The sequence below is a fragment of the Poecile atricapillus genome, chromosome 3 (genome assembly GCF_030490865.1).
Source record: "Poecile atricapillus isolate bPoeAtr1 chromosome 3, bPoeAtr1.hap1, whole genome shotgun sequence".
Taxonomy (NCBI): Eukaryota; Metazoa; Chordata; class Aves; order Passeriformes; family Paridae; genus Poecile; species Poecile atricapillus.
The window spans coordinates 15,752,299-15,768,853 of NC_081251.1; the positions used below are offsets into that span (position 1 = coordinate 15,752,299).

The 16,555-nt window shown below is 41.8% G+C and overlaps 1 protein-coding gene across 1 annotated transcript in view; it reads left to right on the forward strand.

Annotated features, from left to right (window-relative positions):
• The first annotated feature begins 2,243 nt into the window (after window positions 1-2,243).
• Window positions 2,244-16,555, forward strand: part of ADAM17 (ADAM metallopeptidase domain 17) — a 35,251-nt gene continuing 20,939 nt past the window's right edge. Inside the window, exons 1-3 of the mRNA XM_058836389.1 lie at window positions 2,244-2,464; window positions 14,522-14,654; window positions 16,127-16,260. Of these exons, the coding sequence (XP_058692372.1) occupies window positions 2,368-2,464; window positions 14,522-14,654; window positions 16,127-16,260 (364 nt within the window). The 5' untranslated portion in view covers window positions 2,244-2,367. The remainder of the gene's footprint in view (window positions 2,465-14,521; window positions 14,655-16,126; window positions 16,261-16,555) is intronic.

Genomic DNA, 16,555 nt, shown 5'->3' on the forward strand with positions numbered 1-16,555 from the left:
ACAATGCCAGCTCAGTGGAGATCAACAGCACACTGAATATTAGAAATATTCAGAAGCAATACTGAAAACAAGGCAGAGAATATTGTTATGCCACTTTATAAATCTACTATATGCCACTGTCACGAACACCATAAGCAGTCCCAGTCCCACCATCACAAAGAGGAATAACAGAAATGGTAAAGTTCATAGAATAGCAACAAACACTTCCTTGGAAAGAAGAAGATTTCACTTGGACTTATCAGTCTGAAAGAGAAGCCTTACCAGACTGGAAGGGGATTTCATCGAGGCTCTGAAGAAGTAACTGGCATAGAGAAGGCAAAATTGATGTACTGTCCTTTCCCAAGAAAGAAGCAGGGCTGGGTCATCACATGGTATCACAAAATGGCAAGTTAAAAGCAAGGAAAGTGTTCATACATACAGTGATATTGTGGAACTTCCAGCCACCAGATGACATGGATGCTACAAGTTTACAAGCAATTGGTCACAGAAATCAGAGAAATCAGAGAAATCACAGAAATCACAGCATGGATAATGTTGGAAGGGACCACAGTGGAGCATCTGGTCCAACTTCCCTGCTTAAGCAGGGCCATTCCAAAGCATATAGCACAGGATTGTATCCTAGTGGTTCTGGAATATCTCCAGCGAGGGAGACTTGACAGCTTCCCTGGACAATCTCTTCCAGTGCTCAGTCACTCCCATAGTAAAAAAATTCTTCCTCATGTTCAGGTGGCACTTCTGAGCATCAAATCAACTGAACAAATGTATGGAGGAGATACAGTAAGGGCTGCTAAGACACAACCTCTGATTTCAGGAGTCACCAGATGCAAATTCTTGTAAGTTGAAAGCAGACCCACTGGAAGTTTCCCCTGAAGTTTCATCTCTTATAATCTTCTCATCTTTAGAGACAAGAACTGGGAAAGACAGTCTTGGTTTAAGTGATGTATCTGCCTTTATGGTGTTATGAAAAATTGAAAAGAGTAATTTTATTGATGCTTTTTAAGTATCTCAGGTTAACTAATGAGCAGCACAGCTTAAGCAGGATGGGAAATGGGGACATTTTTTCTCCATTTTTACCAAGTACATCACTTGCAATCATCTTTGCTGATTGCAAAAAGGTAACAGATCCACCTAATTCTGGAGAACATTAACCAGAGCACTATAGCACATCTGTAACACAAGTACATTTTCTGTGCTTTTATCTCAATAAGGCATGCTCTTTGGGAAGAGTTGAGTCATGGACCCATCACTTATTATTTGTACTAAGTGCCACAATCCTCACTTGTGCTAAGGAAACTACACAAAACCTTATAAAGTCAGCGAGTACAGTCACTCATGTGGGCTGGGGAGAAGCAGCAAACACAGCTGCGAGTGGCATCGCTGAGCATGCAAAATCTGAGAGCATCAGGATCCTGCCCATGCAGGTCCACACACAACACTGTCCCCAGAGAGGGGCTGCAGAGCCCACAGCCTTCTCCCTTTCCAGGGGTCTGTCCCCATCCTGGGAAGGCCGTGAGGGGGCTGTGGTGAGGATGTCCCAGTGTTGCAAGTGCTCTCACCAGGAAGAACAGAATTACTAGCAGGTAGAAGGAAGTGAGCCTGCCCCTCTGCTCAGCCGTGGTGAGGTTCAGGTGAGGACACACCTGGACTGCTGTGTCCAGTTCTGGGCTCCTCAGTGCAAGAGAGGCATGGAGTTCCTGGAAAGGGTCCAGCTACAAAGATTATCAAGGGACTGAAGCACCTCTCCTATGAGGAAAAGCTGAGAGAGTTGGGCTGTTCATCCACAAGAGATGACTGAGAAGGGACCTCATCAATGTATTTTAGAATTTGGAGAGAGGATGTCAAGAGAATGGAGCCAGACTCCTCTTGGTGGTGCCAAGCAATAAGTCAAGATGCAAAGGGCAGAAATGGATGCTCAGGAAGTTCCCCCTGAACACGAGGAGGAACGTTACCGTGCATGTGACCAAGCACTGGAACAGATTGTCCAGAGGCTGTGTTGTCTCCCTCGAGTATATTGAAGAACCGTCTGGATGAAATCCTGTGCCATGTGGTCTAGGGTGACCCTGCAGGAGCAGAGAGGCTGGACCAGACACCCCACTGCGGCCCCTTACCCGCTCCCCACCCCGCGGCTCCACGAAGGCAGCGCCCGCCGCCTCACGCCCTCACAGCGGAGCGGGCACCTCCCTCCGCACCGCCCCCCGCTCAAAATGGCGGCCCCGCCCGCCCCACAATGCCCCGCGCGCAGCTGCCGCGCTTCCGGGTGCGGGCCCAGGAGGGCGGCGGGCCCGGCACGGCGGGCGGACGGCGAAGCTGCCCCGAGCGGATGCGAACGGGCGGGCGCGCAGTGCCGGAGAAGGCTGCGCCCGGACCATGAGGCTTCGACTGTGGCTGGTCCCGGCCCTGGTGCTGCTGTGGGGGCCGGGCGGGCTGGAGGCGCTGGGGCACCCGCAGCGCCCGCAGCGCTACGGTGAGGGCAGGGCGCGACCACGGCAACCGCGGAGGGGAGGGGAGGGAGAAGGAGGGAGAGACCACTGCGACAGGACGGGGGGAGGCGCAGCACCCCCAGGGTTCGCGGCGGGTGATGTGTGGGGCGGGCAGAGCTCCCCTTTTGCTGAAGGCATCGCTGATGTTTGGGGCTCCTGCTTTCTGCGGGGAGACGGGGAGACACCATTGTCTTCACGCTCGAGGTCTGCTGAAGAGTTTTCCTCACAGGAGTTTGGGTTCTGTTAAGGCGGGATAATCCCAGAATAGGAGGGACTGCAGTGGGTCGTTTGGTCCAGTCTCCATGCTCCTGAAGGGTCAGCCTGGATCACGTTCCACAGCATTGCATCCAGGCGGTCCTGGAATATCTCCAGTGAGAGAGGCTGCACAGCCTCACTGGGCAAAATCATATAAATGGCTTCCCTTCATAGTTCTGTTTGGAGAGTCACCAGAAAGCCCGAAGCCATTGGAGCTGAAAGTGGCCTCTAAAAAAGCTTGACACAGAGGAGAACCGCTGCTTTATTTAACTTCTGTAAACAGTTTTGCATCTAAGCTTCTGGTTTGCAATGAACAAGTTGTAGACTTCTGTTTGATAAGCAAAAGTTTATCACTGAAATGGCAGATGGACTCTTGCAAGAGGCAGTGGCCGTGTCTTGCCCTTAAGGCCCATGTCTTACTTCTTGAATCCTTGTCTTTGCTCCATTTTTCCCCTTCTCTATACCATAGTTCCTCATCACTGGAGCAGCAAAATTTGTGTTTCCTTTAAAAGCTTTGTGTGGCCCCCACATGAAAACCCCTGTTTTGAAAAGCAATGGTGCAAAAATTATTTTCTGGTAAGTTCTGTTGCTTTCCTTGAGCCCGTTGCTGTGCAGGGTGGGGATTCACATGTGATGATGCTGACATTCAAATCAACAACTGAACCATCTAAATACAGTCTCCAAGCACCTTTCCAGTGATTAATCAGCTGTATATTCACACAGAAACATTTGTCCTGTCTCCAGTCAGTGAGGCCAGCAGGGACTTCTCCAAGTCTCCTTTCTTAGATATCTCAGCACATTTCCTGACAGGTGTCCAGGCTGCACCTCTGCCCTCCTCTCCTGCACCTGAGGTGGATTTGTGGTTCTGTGCACACCTCAGCAGTTGGAGGCTGCAGGAACCTGGGAAGGATGGGGCTCAATGGCAGATGCTCCAGGAAGTGTGACAGAAATCAAACACTGTGTGTCCTTTCAACATCAGGGAGGTCCTGAACAGCGGTTTCATTTTGGGCTGTTCATTTATGCCATCTAAAGGACCTGTCTGTTAGGAGTTTGTGCAGTCTTTGTTTGATGGCTTTTATCTTCTTGGCCCACATACCACTGTGCCTGGACTATGAGCTCTTCAATTTTATGAAATAGTGAATGGGGGAAAACCTCATTTCTTCTGTTTCTAAACGTTGGAAGAATTATTCATTTTCTTCACACTTTTAGTGACTTACATACCTATGCAATTTGTCTTGTTTGTACTATCTTTTGTTTTTTAAGTGAGAAAATATTAGTCTATATAATGATGAAAGAATCATGACTTTATTGGTTACTTTTGTCTATATGTTTTGTGTTGGATTTTTATTTATTTGAGATGTATGGTCAGGGCTGCAGGACACCGTTTGTAATACAAAGGCAGCATGAATTTATAATGATGAATGCTTTTGGTTTTGTTTCCTTTCTGAGTAGTTCTTGGTCTTTAATAGTCACTTCAAGCTCTCCTTTCTTTTTGTTTGCTCTTTTTTGGGGGGGTTTGAGGTGGTTTTGGGTTTGTTTATTTGTTTTTGTTTTCTTTTGGGGTTTTTGGTTGGTTGGTTTGGGTTTTTTTGAGTGGTAATAATTGTACTGACATACTTTGCTGTGTACAGTGAGGAATTCTTTTCCTCATGTGTTATTTCACACATTCACACTTTGAATTTCATCACAGGTTTTGTTGTCCAGTAAACTGAATTTACAAAAGTATTTTGTGAGGGAGCTTGAAAAAATATGTGCACTACATTAGCTGTTACTTTTATCCATACACTGCTCCCATATACATATACTATACATGCTAATATATAGGAGGCACTACTTTCCTAGTATCTTATTTAGCCCCAGGTCTAGTAACTTACACATCCTTGTTCCTGTTACCTGTTTGCCAGGTCAGGACATTGAATGTATTTGTTGATTAGGCCCTTAGATGGTACTTGGAGTGGAAATTGGTTTTTTGAGACCCCCTGCACTACACCCATACCACAGTTAGGAGCTGACCAGTTCTGTTTTTGCAGTGCTTTGTAACTGTTGGGTTAATACATTCATTTCCTGTTGATCTATTGGTAATTTTCTTGACTTATTGTAAAACCTCTTTTCCTGAGTCTCAAACTTAGGTTTTTATATATATATCCTATCATGACAAAAAGTTCTTTTTGGGGAACTTTTTAATCTCCTCTGCAGTGAATACTAAGGTCAGTTATTTGTACTGGCCTTTAGCATCCATTCTTTGGGCTGTAGTTGCAGCTTACTTGTTTTACAAGCTCTTTTGGTTATTTAGCTGTTTGGTTTCTTCTCATAAAATAAAAAATATTTCAAGTATTAGCTTTATGCCTTTTACAAGCTGCTTTTAAAAATACCTTTGTCTATTTTATTGTGGTTTTATGTTCTTCTTTTGTTGGAGTTCTGTTGTCCTCATCTTACAGCTTGGTTTTCTAAATATCCTTTCCTTCTAATAGTTTCAATGTTATTTTTTTGAAAGCTCTGTTTATCCACAGCTTAATTTTTGGGGACTGAAATCAGTTTTCTAATGAGCATTATCCTTAAGGAAGTTTCATGAATTAACATTTTGTGATTTCTATTGAGAACTTCTTGCTTATTACTCCGAATTCAGTTTTTCAAGGAGGAAAAAAGATTATACAGTGAAAAAAAGAATTCAGCAAAGAATAAGTGATAAAAATATGTGGGTCATTTTCCAGCTTTTTTTGTGTGAAGTAATCTTAGGGTGTGGTGCTCCAGGAGTCTAAACTGATCTAAAATGGGACTGCCACAACCTGACCTCAGCTTTCCAATCCCTTCCCCATTCCTGTGAGCACATTCATGGAATGTGAGCTGTCTGGAAGCTAATCTCTGGTTTTTGTTTTTTTTTTTTTTAGTGGTTTGGGGTTTTTGTTTGCTTGGTTTTGGTTTATTTTCAGTAAAGGGTATATTTTCTCTCTGTGAACTCAGTTATTGTGGAGCAGCTCAGTGTGACTGTCCAAGCACCTGCCCCGTTGTTTTTGGGGGGTGGAAGTGGTTGTGTTCCACGTGAGAGATGAAGGCAGAATGGTATCCACCTCAGTTTGTCTTTAGGTATACTTTTTTTAATAATGTTGATATTAGGGATCAGTTTCTAGAGAAGTGTGACTCTGCTACTCCATACAATGACTGATACTGTAGTTTAGCCCTCGAAAAATTAATGTCAACTCTTTCAAAATTTTAAATTTTTTCTCTTTGTTATCACTGAAGATAAACTTATATAGCTATAAAATTTTTATGCTGTTTATCTTGGAGTTCAGAGATAGCTGAATGGTAACAGAGCTTAATGTACTTGAAGAGAATAACAGTGCAAATATCCAGTTTGGGTGCTGAATAGGTGAACAGGTCACTGAATATATCTAAAGAACTGCCTGAATCTGTATTACAATATGGTGGTACAAGTTGTGTGCTGCCACACAGCAGGATCCAGGACTACCCCCAGCAGAGTCCAGGTGTAAAACCTATCTTACTCCACTGTTACCTCTTTTGAATGAGAACTTTTTGTCACAAGCTAGACAGGGAACTAAAATAAGATAGTTGTTCCTTTGCTGGGCAGAGGATATTCTTTAAATCACTCGGTGGGGGTCATTTTCTACCTGCTGTATTGCACTAATAAAATCTGAGGCAGGTACCCTGATTTTCACTAGTCTTTTCTCCACACTGCAGAAATATGCAGAACTCAGAACAACTGTGTGAGCTGGAGAAATGACCTGTTACAAATGGTTTGGTGCAAACCTACCTAATGCACATCAGAAGACTCAGATTTAGAAGTTGTTAACTGAAAAAAATATTGTAGTGGTGTTGATGAACAGACCAGGGGAGTTAATTGATACAGAGGGCAGCATAATTTGATTTACAGTCAGTTTTGAATTCTTCACACTTGGTATGACAAAATGCAGGAAGTCCAAAAGTCCAGGAATGTAACTTGCTGCCAAAGAGTTTAGGGATTGAAAGTTTAGCTCAGTGTCAAGAATGTGCAGTGAGATAATTAGTGACAAAAATCTTAATGCAAGATTAAATTTTATCCTTCTGGACTGAAGCTTCTGTTGGAGACTAAGGCAAGACTTAGGTGAGGGTCAAATTATTTGTTTCCCTGCCATGATCTGTCCTTTTTGTTACTGTTTCTTACCCCATTTGGACATCCTTTGAAGCAAGATTACTATTTTATATGGAGCTGGTTTTGCAGTTTGTCCCTGAAAGTTGAAGGTTGAGTGTGTTTCTCACTATGCATCACATGGTGGAGAATTCAAGGATGCACAGCCCCACACCATGTAGTCCCTGCCCAGGATGTGGTGGGATTATTTCAAAATCATTGTGGGAATTTGTTGATGTAGTGTCTTTGTATAAATGCCAGATGCTTGGTGTGGACATGGCCCTATTGAATGCAAACTATCAGTATTATTTTGTGTTGTGGATTAGCAATCTTTTCCATTAAGTTACTTAATGGCAAGGTTTTCAAGTACTTTTCTCAGGTTTGTTTTCATTTGTTCATATGAATAGGTCAGTGTTTCCATTTCCAACTGGAAAAAGTGTTTGAAGTGTAATTTCTGTGAAAAGTACTCAAGGTCAACACGAAGAATGTCAATGTTACATTAAATTCTAATTAATAAGAATTACCTTTAACTATTGCAAGATTTTTGTAATGGGTGCATAATCCAGTGCTCAGCATGAGTTTGGTTTATAGTAGTGCCAATTTGTTCTGACCTTTAAGCAGAAAAAAAGTAAAATTCCTGTTTGCATTTAAGATTTGGGGTGGTTTAATTTTCTCCCCAGTGAAAACTGACAACATCACTGCTGTTGTACATTGCTGATAGCAGCAGTGATTCATCTCAGTTTCATGCTTATGCCACTCTGGAGTTTTTGTGTGCATGTGCAGAAGCCCCAGCATGGATTTCTGCTCTGTGGCTGGAAGAGCCGAGTGAGGAAGCACAGCCAGCCATACTCTAACACTTTGGCACTCTGACTTTACATTAGGATTTAATGGTGTGTTTAGTAGTCAGCAGAGATTTGTCTTTGAGATAGAAGTTTATATTTAATTTCCATTATAAGCAGGTTGTTCTCTGCCCCCTCCTCCCCCCCACCCCAGCTTTTTTATAAACTGTAGGAGTCCAAGTTTGCCTGTTTGCCAGACTGATGATAGGTCATGCTTTGCTGTTGAGCCAAGAGCCAGGTTTCTTTAACAAGGAGCAGTTTATCCTGCTGTTCCTTTCTGTGATCTTCATGTGCAGCACGTGAACTTGCCTGTTTTGGGGATGTCCTGCAACCCTCTCAATGTTTCTAATGGTTTTCCTGATGTCTTTCATTTTTGCAGATAAATGTGATAGCACTACCCATCTTTGTCACTCGTGCCCTCCATCTCTTCATAATATCCATCCCTTGTCTTCCTGTGCTGCCCTAACGTGTATTATTTGTACTTTTTTCCCCTCCTTGATATTTGCATTTTTAACCTATGTGGGTGCATGGACTGGGAAGTGGGAAGGCAAGGGGACTCTATTATGAAGGAAGGCACCTACAGATGCTACCCAGTAGATGTTGATCTGTAATTATTGGTGTTAATATTAATTAACAATAGGTGCTAGAAAAGAACACCTTTTTTCTCACCTTTTCAGGTTGTCACTGAAATAGTAAAATTCTGCCCCTCAGTACCTGTGATGTGCTTCAAATTTTGGAAGTTCATGTGTGATTGAGTCCAAAGTTGTGTCCATAAGGAGAAGAAATGCAGTCAGAAGTGAAGGGTTGGTCTCACAACTGTAGTCTAGACATTAATTAGTGTCTGCCTAGAATCAGCTCCACTTGAAATTATTTTGTGACACAGTAGAATTTTGTGATGTCGTATCTTTGTACAGTAGTGAGGCTTGTAGTTTTTTGAGAGCCAGACAAATTATCTGTTTCCAGAGAACACTGCATCCTGTGACAGGGCAATTCCTCTCTGCATGATGTATGAAAGCATGTGATGGGGGTGGGTTGTGTTGGGTTTTTTTGAGCATCAAGTCACATGATGCTGTTCTGGTGTAAGATGGGATGGTTATATTGCCCTTGTTGCACTTTAATTATGAGGATGTTAATTCTGTGGACTTCCTGATTTTTTATAATGTCAATATTTGGCAGGATATTGCTTTCTTTTTTCCTTTGTAAAGTGGTCTGTTGTCATTAATAGGACAGACTGTTGTTATATCAAGTAGATCCAGCAGTATGAGTTTTGTTCCTCCCTGGTCCTTATTTAAGATGTGATTAGTGAAGGAGATAATTTGCAAAGTTGGAAGTGTGTGAGGTAATGTGTAGGAGCCATTGTGGGTATTCAGCTGTATTCAAAACCACCAGAAACAGCAGCTTAATTATCTATACAGCTTCTGCTAAACAGAATTTGCACCCTTAAGGAAATATTCCCACTGCCTAGAAACAGATGTTTATTTTACTGTGGGAAAAAAACTTTGGAGTAATATAAAGGTGCACTTACATGAGTAAGTTTTTCCTGAGATGAGATAAGGGTATTTAGTAAGCTGTCAGCTTTTCTGTGATACCCATCACTGGCATGTCTGAATGTGTGATAAGGAGAGAGTAGTTTCCCAGTGTAACTGCAGAAGTGCACTGTGGAGTAGCTGGTGGACAATAAAGCAGCAGCATCCCTGACCTCCCAGCACAAGGGCTGGGTAACCATACCCCGAGGCTTTGTCTGCTGCTGACTGAGTGCGGGCACCTTGTTTTCTCACGTGGTTTAACTAGTTTGGTGCAGCTGGGATCGAGTCAAAAACATGCCTTCTAAAACATCAGCAGTGCTGACGTGGTGGCCATTCTTACTAACAGGTTTGTCCAGTAATGTGCTCAAACAGAGTGTAAACTTTTATCTTGTTACGGTTTGTTAGAATGCTGACATGCATTCGGTTCTCGCTTTGAACTTGTTTCTCACACAAGTTCTTCTGTTTACATGTTCTTGATGAGCAAAACAGCAACCACTCTTCAGTGGAAACAAGTAAACATGATTTATCTAAACTGTTAAAGGCATGGGCTGTTTTGTGTGGGATTAGTGTTTCAATTCACTGTGTGTTGTGTCTCTGGCAATGTCTCTGTACCAGATGTACTGGAGAAAGATGTAACAGCACGAGCAAGGAGTTGTTACAAAACAGCTTTCCCACAATGAACTTTCTCAATGTGTCCTCTTCATCAACAGTCTCCTAAAAGCAGCATAAGCTGTTCAGAGAAGGTATCCACAAACATTTAGGCAGGACTGCATCGCCTCCTGCCTGCTACAGACCGTTTGTGTGCCCAGTTGAAATACTGACTGTATTTGCCTTCTCCATTAGCATTCCCTGGAATGGTGCTGCAGCCAAATGATCCGGCTGTATTGCAGCCAGTGAGCGGCTGTAACTACAAACACAGGGGTGGCTGTTTTATGTAGGGTGATGGAGACCTGCTTTAGCTCTTGTGGTTCAAACTGGAAACACTCCCATCTGTGTTTCTTGGTCTAAATTCTGAGACTCTGAACTATATTTCAAATTACTGTACTTGGTTACTTTAATTAAAATATTTCAATGTACAAGAAGAACATACAAAACTAAATAATAAAAATAATGAATATGGAGCCCTTCAACCATTCAGTCACTTCTCATCTGAATCAGAAAAATTGTTACTAGTCAGCTGCTCATAAACTTTGGAGTTTGATACCCATTGGAAATCAGCTTGAGATCAGAAACCAGGTGCACTCAATGAGTACCGCATGAAATGCAGCCTGGAGCACCTTTTTCAGTCTCAGAGATGACACTGATTTAACAGTCCCACTGCAAAATCCTTCCTGAGTGTGTTTGCAGTACTTGTTCTAGGACTGCTCCCTGTAGGCGTGTCATCCCATTCCAGTGCCTTTGACAGAAAAATTATTTCTGCTTTTATTCTCTTGGGATGATTGGAGAAATAATTGCAGTCATTCCTGCAAACCCCACTGATTATCTAGTGTCTTTTTTAAATCCCAAAAGTAATACTTTTGGTTTTAATTTTGGATCTCGAGTTTTAGGTAGGAACATTTTCTATCATGGGATAATTTTGAAGAGAGTTTTAAAAATGTTAATTATATCTTCTGGAAAATCTTTGCGCTTCTTGATAAGCTTAACCTTTCTATAAATAATACAGTGCAAAAGAATGCTTATGAAATGGCTGACTTGCCACATTTACTTGTTGGGTTCCGGACAATAGATGGGGCATGAGATCATGGGAATTTACTGTTATGCTTATGAAAGCCAAGCTGGTTGGAGAATGGTGACATTGGCATTTGAATTGCTGGCTGAGCACTGAAAGAGAAACTTTTTCTTTTGAAATACATGCAGTGGCCTCCAACTTAGGCAGTCAAGCTGTTACCCCATGCATTCTTGAGCACTTCGGTGCTGGAGCAGTTTATTAAAAGATACTTTCCTGTGATAAGTCTGGAGGCTTTTAGCCCAGAAACAAGGTAGAAAATAAGAGGGAGGAGTTGGTGAGTTCAAAGCTGGGGGCAGAGGAGGATTACTGCTGTGGGTTTCTTGAGAGCTTTGGGATATCGTCTTTGTCACCGATGTTCCTTCACTGTCTCTCTTACAAACCTGATTTCTGTATGTTCTTGGGAAGTTTCCCTCCAGAAAAGAAGATATCATGAGGTGAAGGCTGGTGACAATAAATGAATAGTTGCCATATCAGGATGCAATTAAGGTGTTCTCTAAAAAGACAGGAATTCAGAAATCTAGGAGGGTGTGGAAGGGAATGAACGGCAAAAAAGTGGTTTGGGAAAACTAAGCTCAGGTCTGTTGAAGCCCATGGGAAATGACTCTTGGACCATAATGAAGATAATGGGGAAGGAATACCATAAATATTTTTAAACTTGAATAAAAAGTCAAATATATGCTTTCTATGGCTCTCATCCACAGACTGCTGTACAGTTGGATTCTGTACAGTTCTGTGTTTTCTTTAAAATAATGACACTTCATCTTTTCAATAAGCCATGAACATGGTTTCATTTTTGCAATATGAACATTTTACAGAAAAAAATTTGGTTTGAGTGTATTACCAATATATTTGTTCCACATCTGTCTGATACCTTAATTAGTTAACAGATTATGTCTGGGAGCAGCATATCTTAAGCCTCTACTTATGTTGTAAGTAAAATTAAAGGCAAACAAATTTAGGAAGGGTAAGAGGAAATATGAACAAGTGCACTCTTGTTTCAGGGTTACAGGAACTGGGAGTGCCGTGTGTTTCATTTGTTACTTGAATAGAATCATCTTACTCATCTTTATGAACTTCTTAGGTCTTGTTCTTACTACCCTTCCTCTGTCTCTGTGAGGCATTTCCAGAAGGGTGTTTGTGTATATTAAGGTGGAGTAGGACTTGCCTACCAAATAAAAAAGCTGGATTTTTTTTAGCAGACTTCTCAGTTCTCTTGCCACGAAACTGAGACGTTTTGTCTGGCCATAGCAGCAACTGCATCTTGCTCTTTGGCATGCCTTTCTCTTGGTTCTGGTCTGTACTTCAAAGGCAGAGGTGGAAAAGGACAGTAATGTTTTGTAGCTGGGGTTGTGCCTCTTGGGCAGACCTTGTTCTTGGCAAGTCCCCGAACAGCACGGCAGTGGTACCACACCTCTAGTTTCATGCCCCACGTACCACACACTTGGTCTGTATCATAAACCAATGTTGGATATCCTGTATATCAACATTCACTTTAATTGAGGGGTTAGCTGAGTGTGGTGAGAGAATCTCAAGTTTGATTAAAAGAATTCAGAACAGGCAGTTTAATAACATTGTTTTTTTTCCCAGAATTGATTTCCTTGCCTGTTCCTACCCCCTTCCTAGATGGCTCTGGATGAGGGCAGATGTCAGACAAAAAGCAATTAATTAGAACAGACTTTGTAACAAAAAAAGAGCTGTTTGGAGGGGGAAGTTAGGCATTTACTCACTGTGTGGCTCTAGTGAACCAGCTCTGCAGCATATGGCAACCTAAAGATGAAGGCCCTGCAGCAGTGGGGCGTATATGGGGAAAATCCCCACAACAGAAAATACAGTGATAGAAACTTCTCTTTGCATATAACCCGAAACACATGGTAATCAATTGCAGGAGCTCTCGACCTGTGGGTTGTAAACAGAAATCAGGAAATTGCAACTGCACTGCCCTTCCTGTGTTGCTCAAGGGCTGGGGAGGGAGAAGCCTGGGAAATGCTGCTCAGTAGCTTCTGCTGCCCAAGAGAGCAGCTGTGTCGCCCATGCCTCACTCAGTCTGGTGCAGGGCCAGGAGGGCTGTGACAGTCATCTTTGCTTCTGTGCCTTCCTCACTTCAGTGTAGACAAGCACACGTGTGGCTGTACACTGCTGGTTAGTTTTCCCCATCCACCCTCACACAATAGGAAAAACAAGGAGCTTTCCTTGCCCTGATTAGTGCATGCATTCTTAAAGTGTTCCTGGGCTTTGGAGGCATGATTTGGGGATAAATTATGGTACTGAGTGTCAGGTTTAAAAAACTCATATGATTTCAAGAGCTATAAGCATCTAGATTTCAAGTTGGGGGTCTTGGTTTGTTGCACAGTAGCCAGTAAAACAGCTTGTTAGTTGTGCTGCTTACTTAAAAGTCCATTAAAACACATGAGGTAGCTTTGCTGAGTGTGGTAAGCTAGTGACCAGGGGCTCTGAAGGAATGCCATCTTCCTTAACAGAAAACTTCTTTGGTAGCTATCAGATCTGGTTTAGAAGCATAGCTGGAAATGGAGGGGAAAGAAACAGGGAATTTTTTTAATAAAGAGTGTCTGGGTGAGCACTTCTGTCTCATGTAAAACACATCTGAATCCTCATTTAGTGCAGTGAAGAGTGAGCATGTCTGGCTGAGAAGGAAGATGGCAAAGTGGGAATAAGAGCCTCTGGTTAAAGCTGTAAATAGCAACTGAATCTGTCAGTGCTTGTGGAAGCCAGGGTGTTTGTTGATTGTCTCGCTGGGTGATGGGTCCTCCAGAGAAGGAAGAGTGTGGATGGGTCCTTTGATGAGGGAATGCCTTACAAAGTAGTAGGAGGCTTTTTCAGCAAGAGACAAACACTGTTAGCAGCTGTTGTGCAACTTGTTAATGGTGGAAACATCTGCAGAATATTGACCTGAATTTGTAATTTGTGTACTGCTCCCATAGGAGTTCAGGTACTTGGTCTCCTTTCTCTGAACAAGTTTTCATGTTCTGAGTAGGAAAAGCAGTTTTGCATGATGGTAAGGTATTGGGAAACCAGGGTATCTAACATGAGTTGCCTTGTTAGTTAGTTCTGATTGATAGTGCTATGCAGATATTTGTTTTCTGGCTACTATTAGGCAGAAAGGCCCAATACAGGCCAATCTGAAATTAATTTGGTTTAAGTCTCCCAGGTTAAACTATTTTCTTCCTCAGATTTGTGTGGGGACCAGCTGGTGAGGACAGTAATGAACCCCAGAGAAGTGGGGACGTTCTCCCCATTTAGTTTCTGGGGGGCATCCAGGGAGGGTATCAGTTCTGCATTGCTCTGGCAGTAAAAATGATGAGTTTGTTGCTCAGAAATTGTAGAGAAAACTGAAGCAAATTCTGTCTCTCTCAGATTGTGTCTTGTCTCACTCTGATTTCTACTTGCCTACACAAAATAGACCATTACTGAAATGTAAAATAGTTATCCTAAGATTAGAGCGAACTGTGGTCTTGCTGTTGAAATGGGAGTCTCTGGTTCGCTCTTTTTTTAATGTGTGCATTTGGAAAGAAAGCCTTTTGAAACTAAAACTTTCCTTGTTGGTCTTTCAGACACAGTTGAGTCCATGCTTTCAGACTATGACATCCTCTCTCTGTCTAGCATCCAGCAACACTCACTGAAGAAGAGAGACCTCCAGCCTGAGACACATGTAGAGAGGCTCTTAAGTTTTTCAGCCCTGCAAAGGTAATTAAATCATTAAATCAATCAGTGATGAAATAGCATATTTGCCTTCCGTTTCTGATGAGTAATGTGCAGTTTCAAACCCAGAAATTGTTGTCTTGTTTTCTGTCATGACTGGCCAGTTCTGCTAGGTTAGTGATCTGCATGGTTATATGACTTCAGAAAGGCTCAGAGGAAAGGGGGAAGTAAGTTCTATTTTATTTCTCTGATGGCTGAAGTGGCAGTAATTTAGGATTTCTGTTGCTTTATTCTTAGGTTTAGTTTCATATAGATTACTCCCACTGATCAGGTTGGATCTCACTTGTACCTCATCTGGCAATGTTGTCAGTACTTGACTTCTGGTTCTTGAAAATCTCAGCCTTTGGTTTTGGAAGTGTGTGTGGTGTGTTGCCCAGGAGATTTACTGTATTTATTTTCATGGAGGTTTAATCCTTTTCCTACTGAGTATAAATGTTCCATGAAATAAAATACTTATTTTAATCTTTTGTTTGTTTGGTTTGGTTTGGTTTTTTGCTTTTTGTTATAAGATGGGAAATAAAAGCTCTGGTGAAAGGGGGAGGAGAAGTAGAAGGGAGCAGGCATGAAGATTGCAGGAGTTTTATTCTGAGAGTCAGAAAAGTACCTTGCAGGTATTTGAGTGCTGAAACTGTGAATCTGGCAGTGAGAATAACACTTTGTATTAACAAATGTAGACTGATTGTTGTTTGTCTGACATTTTTTGTCCTCTGTGTATTCATGTGCCTTTCCCTGTGTCATCTTCAACTGTCATGCAAGTTATGCATAATTTTTGAATATTTGAAAGGGCAATTTTTTTGAGTTTGGAGGGGCAATTACGAGAGTTTAATGGGATCAGATGTCTGACTGTCCTTGTTTTGCACTGCCTCATGCACCCTGGCTTTAGGGTGAGGCTGCCAATGACAATTACAGAATAATTGCAGAGGAGCATGCCAAAAATCTTTGACCCAAAGCTCACATAAACCAAGAACCCATAAGGCTTCTTCCAGAGAAGGTTATCAGTTTACTTCTTGGGATGGTGTTTAGTTTTTGTGACAATATATTGTAAAAAATATAGGGAGTTCAGATTTCTGTTTATGGTCTTCTGCCTGTATTATGTCAGAAAGTAAGAACTTCAAGATAATTTATTTTCAAATAGATGAAGAAATTTCTTGGTCTGATTTTTTTTGTCTTTAATAGTTACCAGTGACTGGTTTTGCTTAACTGCAAATGGAGAAGGCACATCATGAACAAACCGACTGTTTTGGATTTTGGGGGTTATTTTTTAACTTTTTTTTAAATGAAACATCTGTGATTCTAAAATATTTACAGTTATGAATTACACAGTATATGTTTTTGTAGCCTGCTTATCAGAATTAATGCTTTTTAACTTCCTTTGGACCCTCAGTAAAGTGGAGATTGAATGTATCTGTTATGTGTATACTTTGCTTAAAAATAAATGTAAGTAAATTCTTTTACAGGCACTTTAAATTATACTTAACTGCAACTGCTGAACACTTTTCAGAAAAATTTCAAGCATTAATTGTGGATGGTGAAGGCAAGGAAAAGGAGTATCATGTTCAATGGCAAGACTTTTTCACCGGACATGTTGTTGGTTAGTATGAAGTAGACTATGGGTCAGTGCTGAGAAACAACAGCTTTGCTCAAGCCTCTTGGGCAGACTAAATGGTGTATTGCCTTCATTTTCATCAGATATGGTTAGGATGAAGAAATAAACGTAATTCTTATCCCCTTGGGTTTTCTGGTTTTGTTTTTGTGGTGTGTTTGGGGATTTTTTTAGGTTTGGTGGGTGGTAGGGTTTATTGCATCAAGCTCCTAAGATAGGACTCTTGTGTTTAGTTTGGCAGGACACAAAGATATAATTTACTTAAGCGGCAGCTTGCAAATTT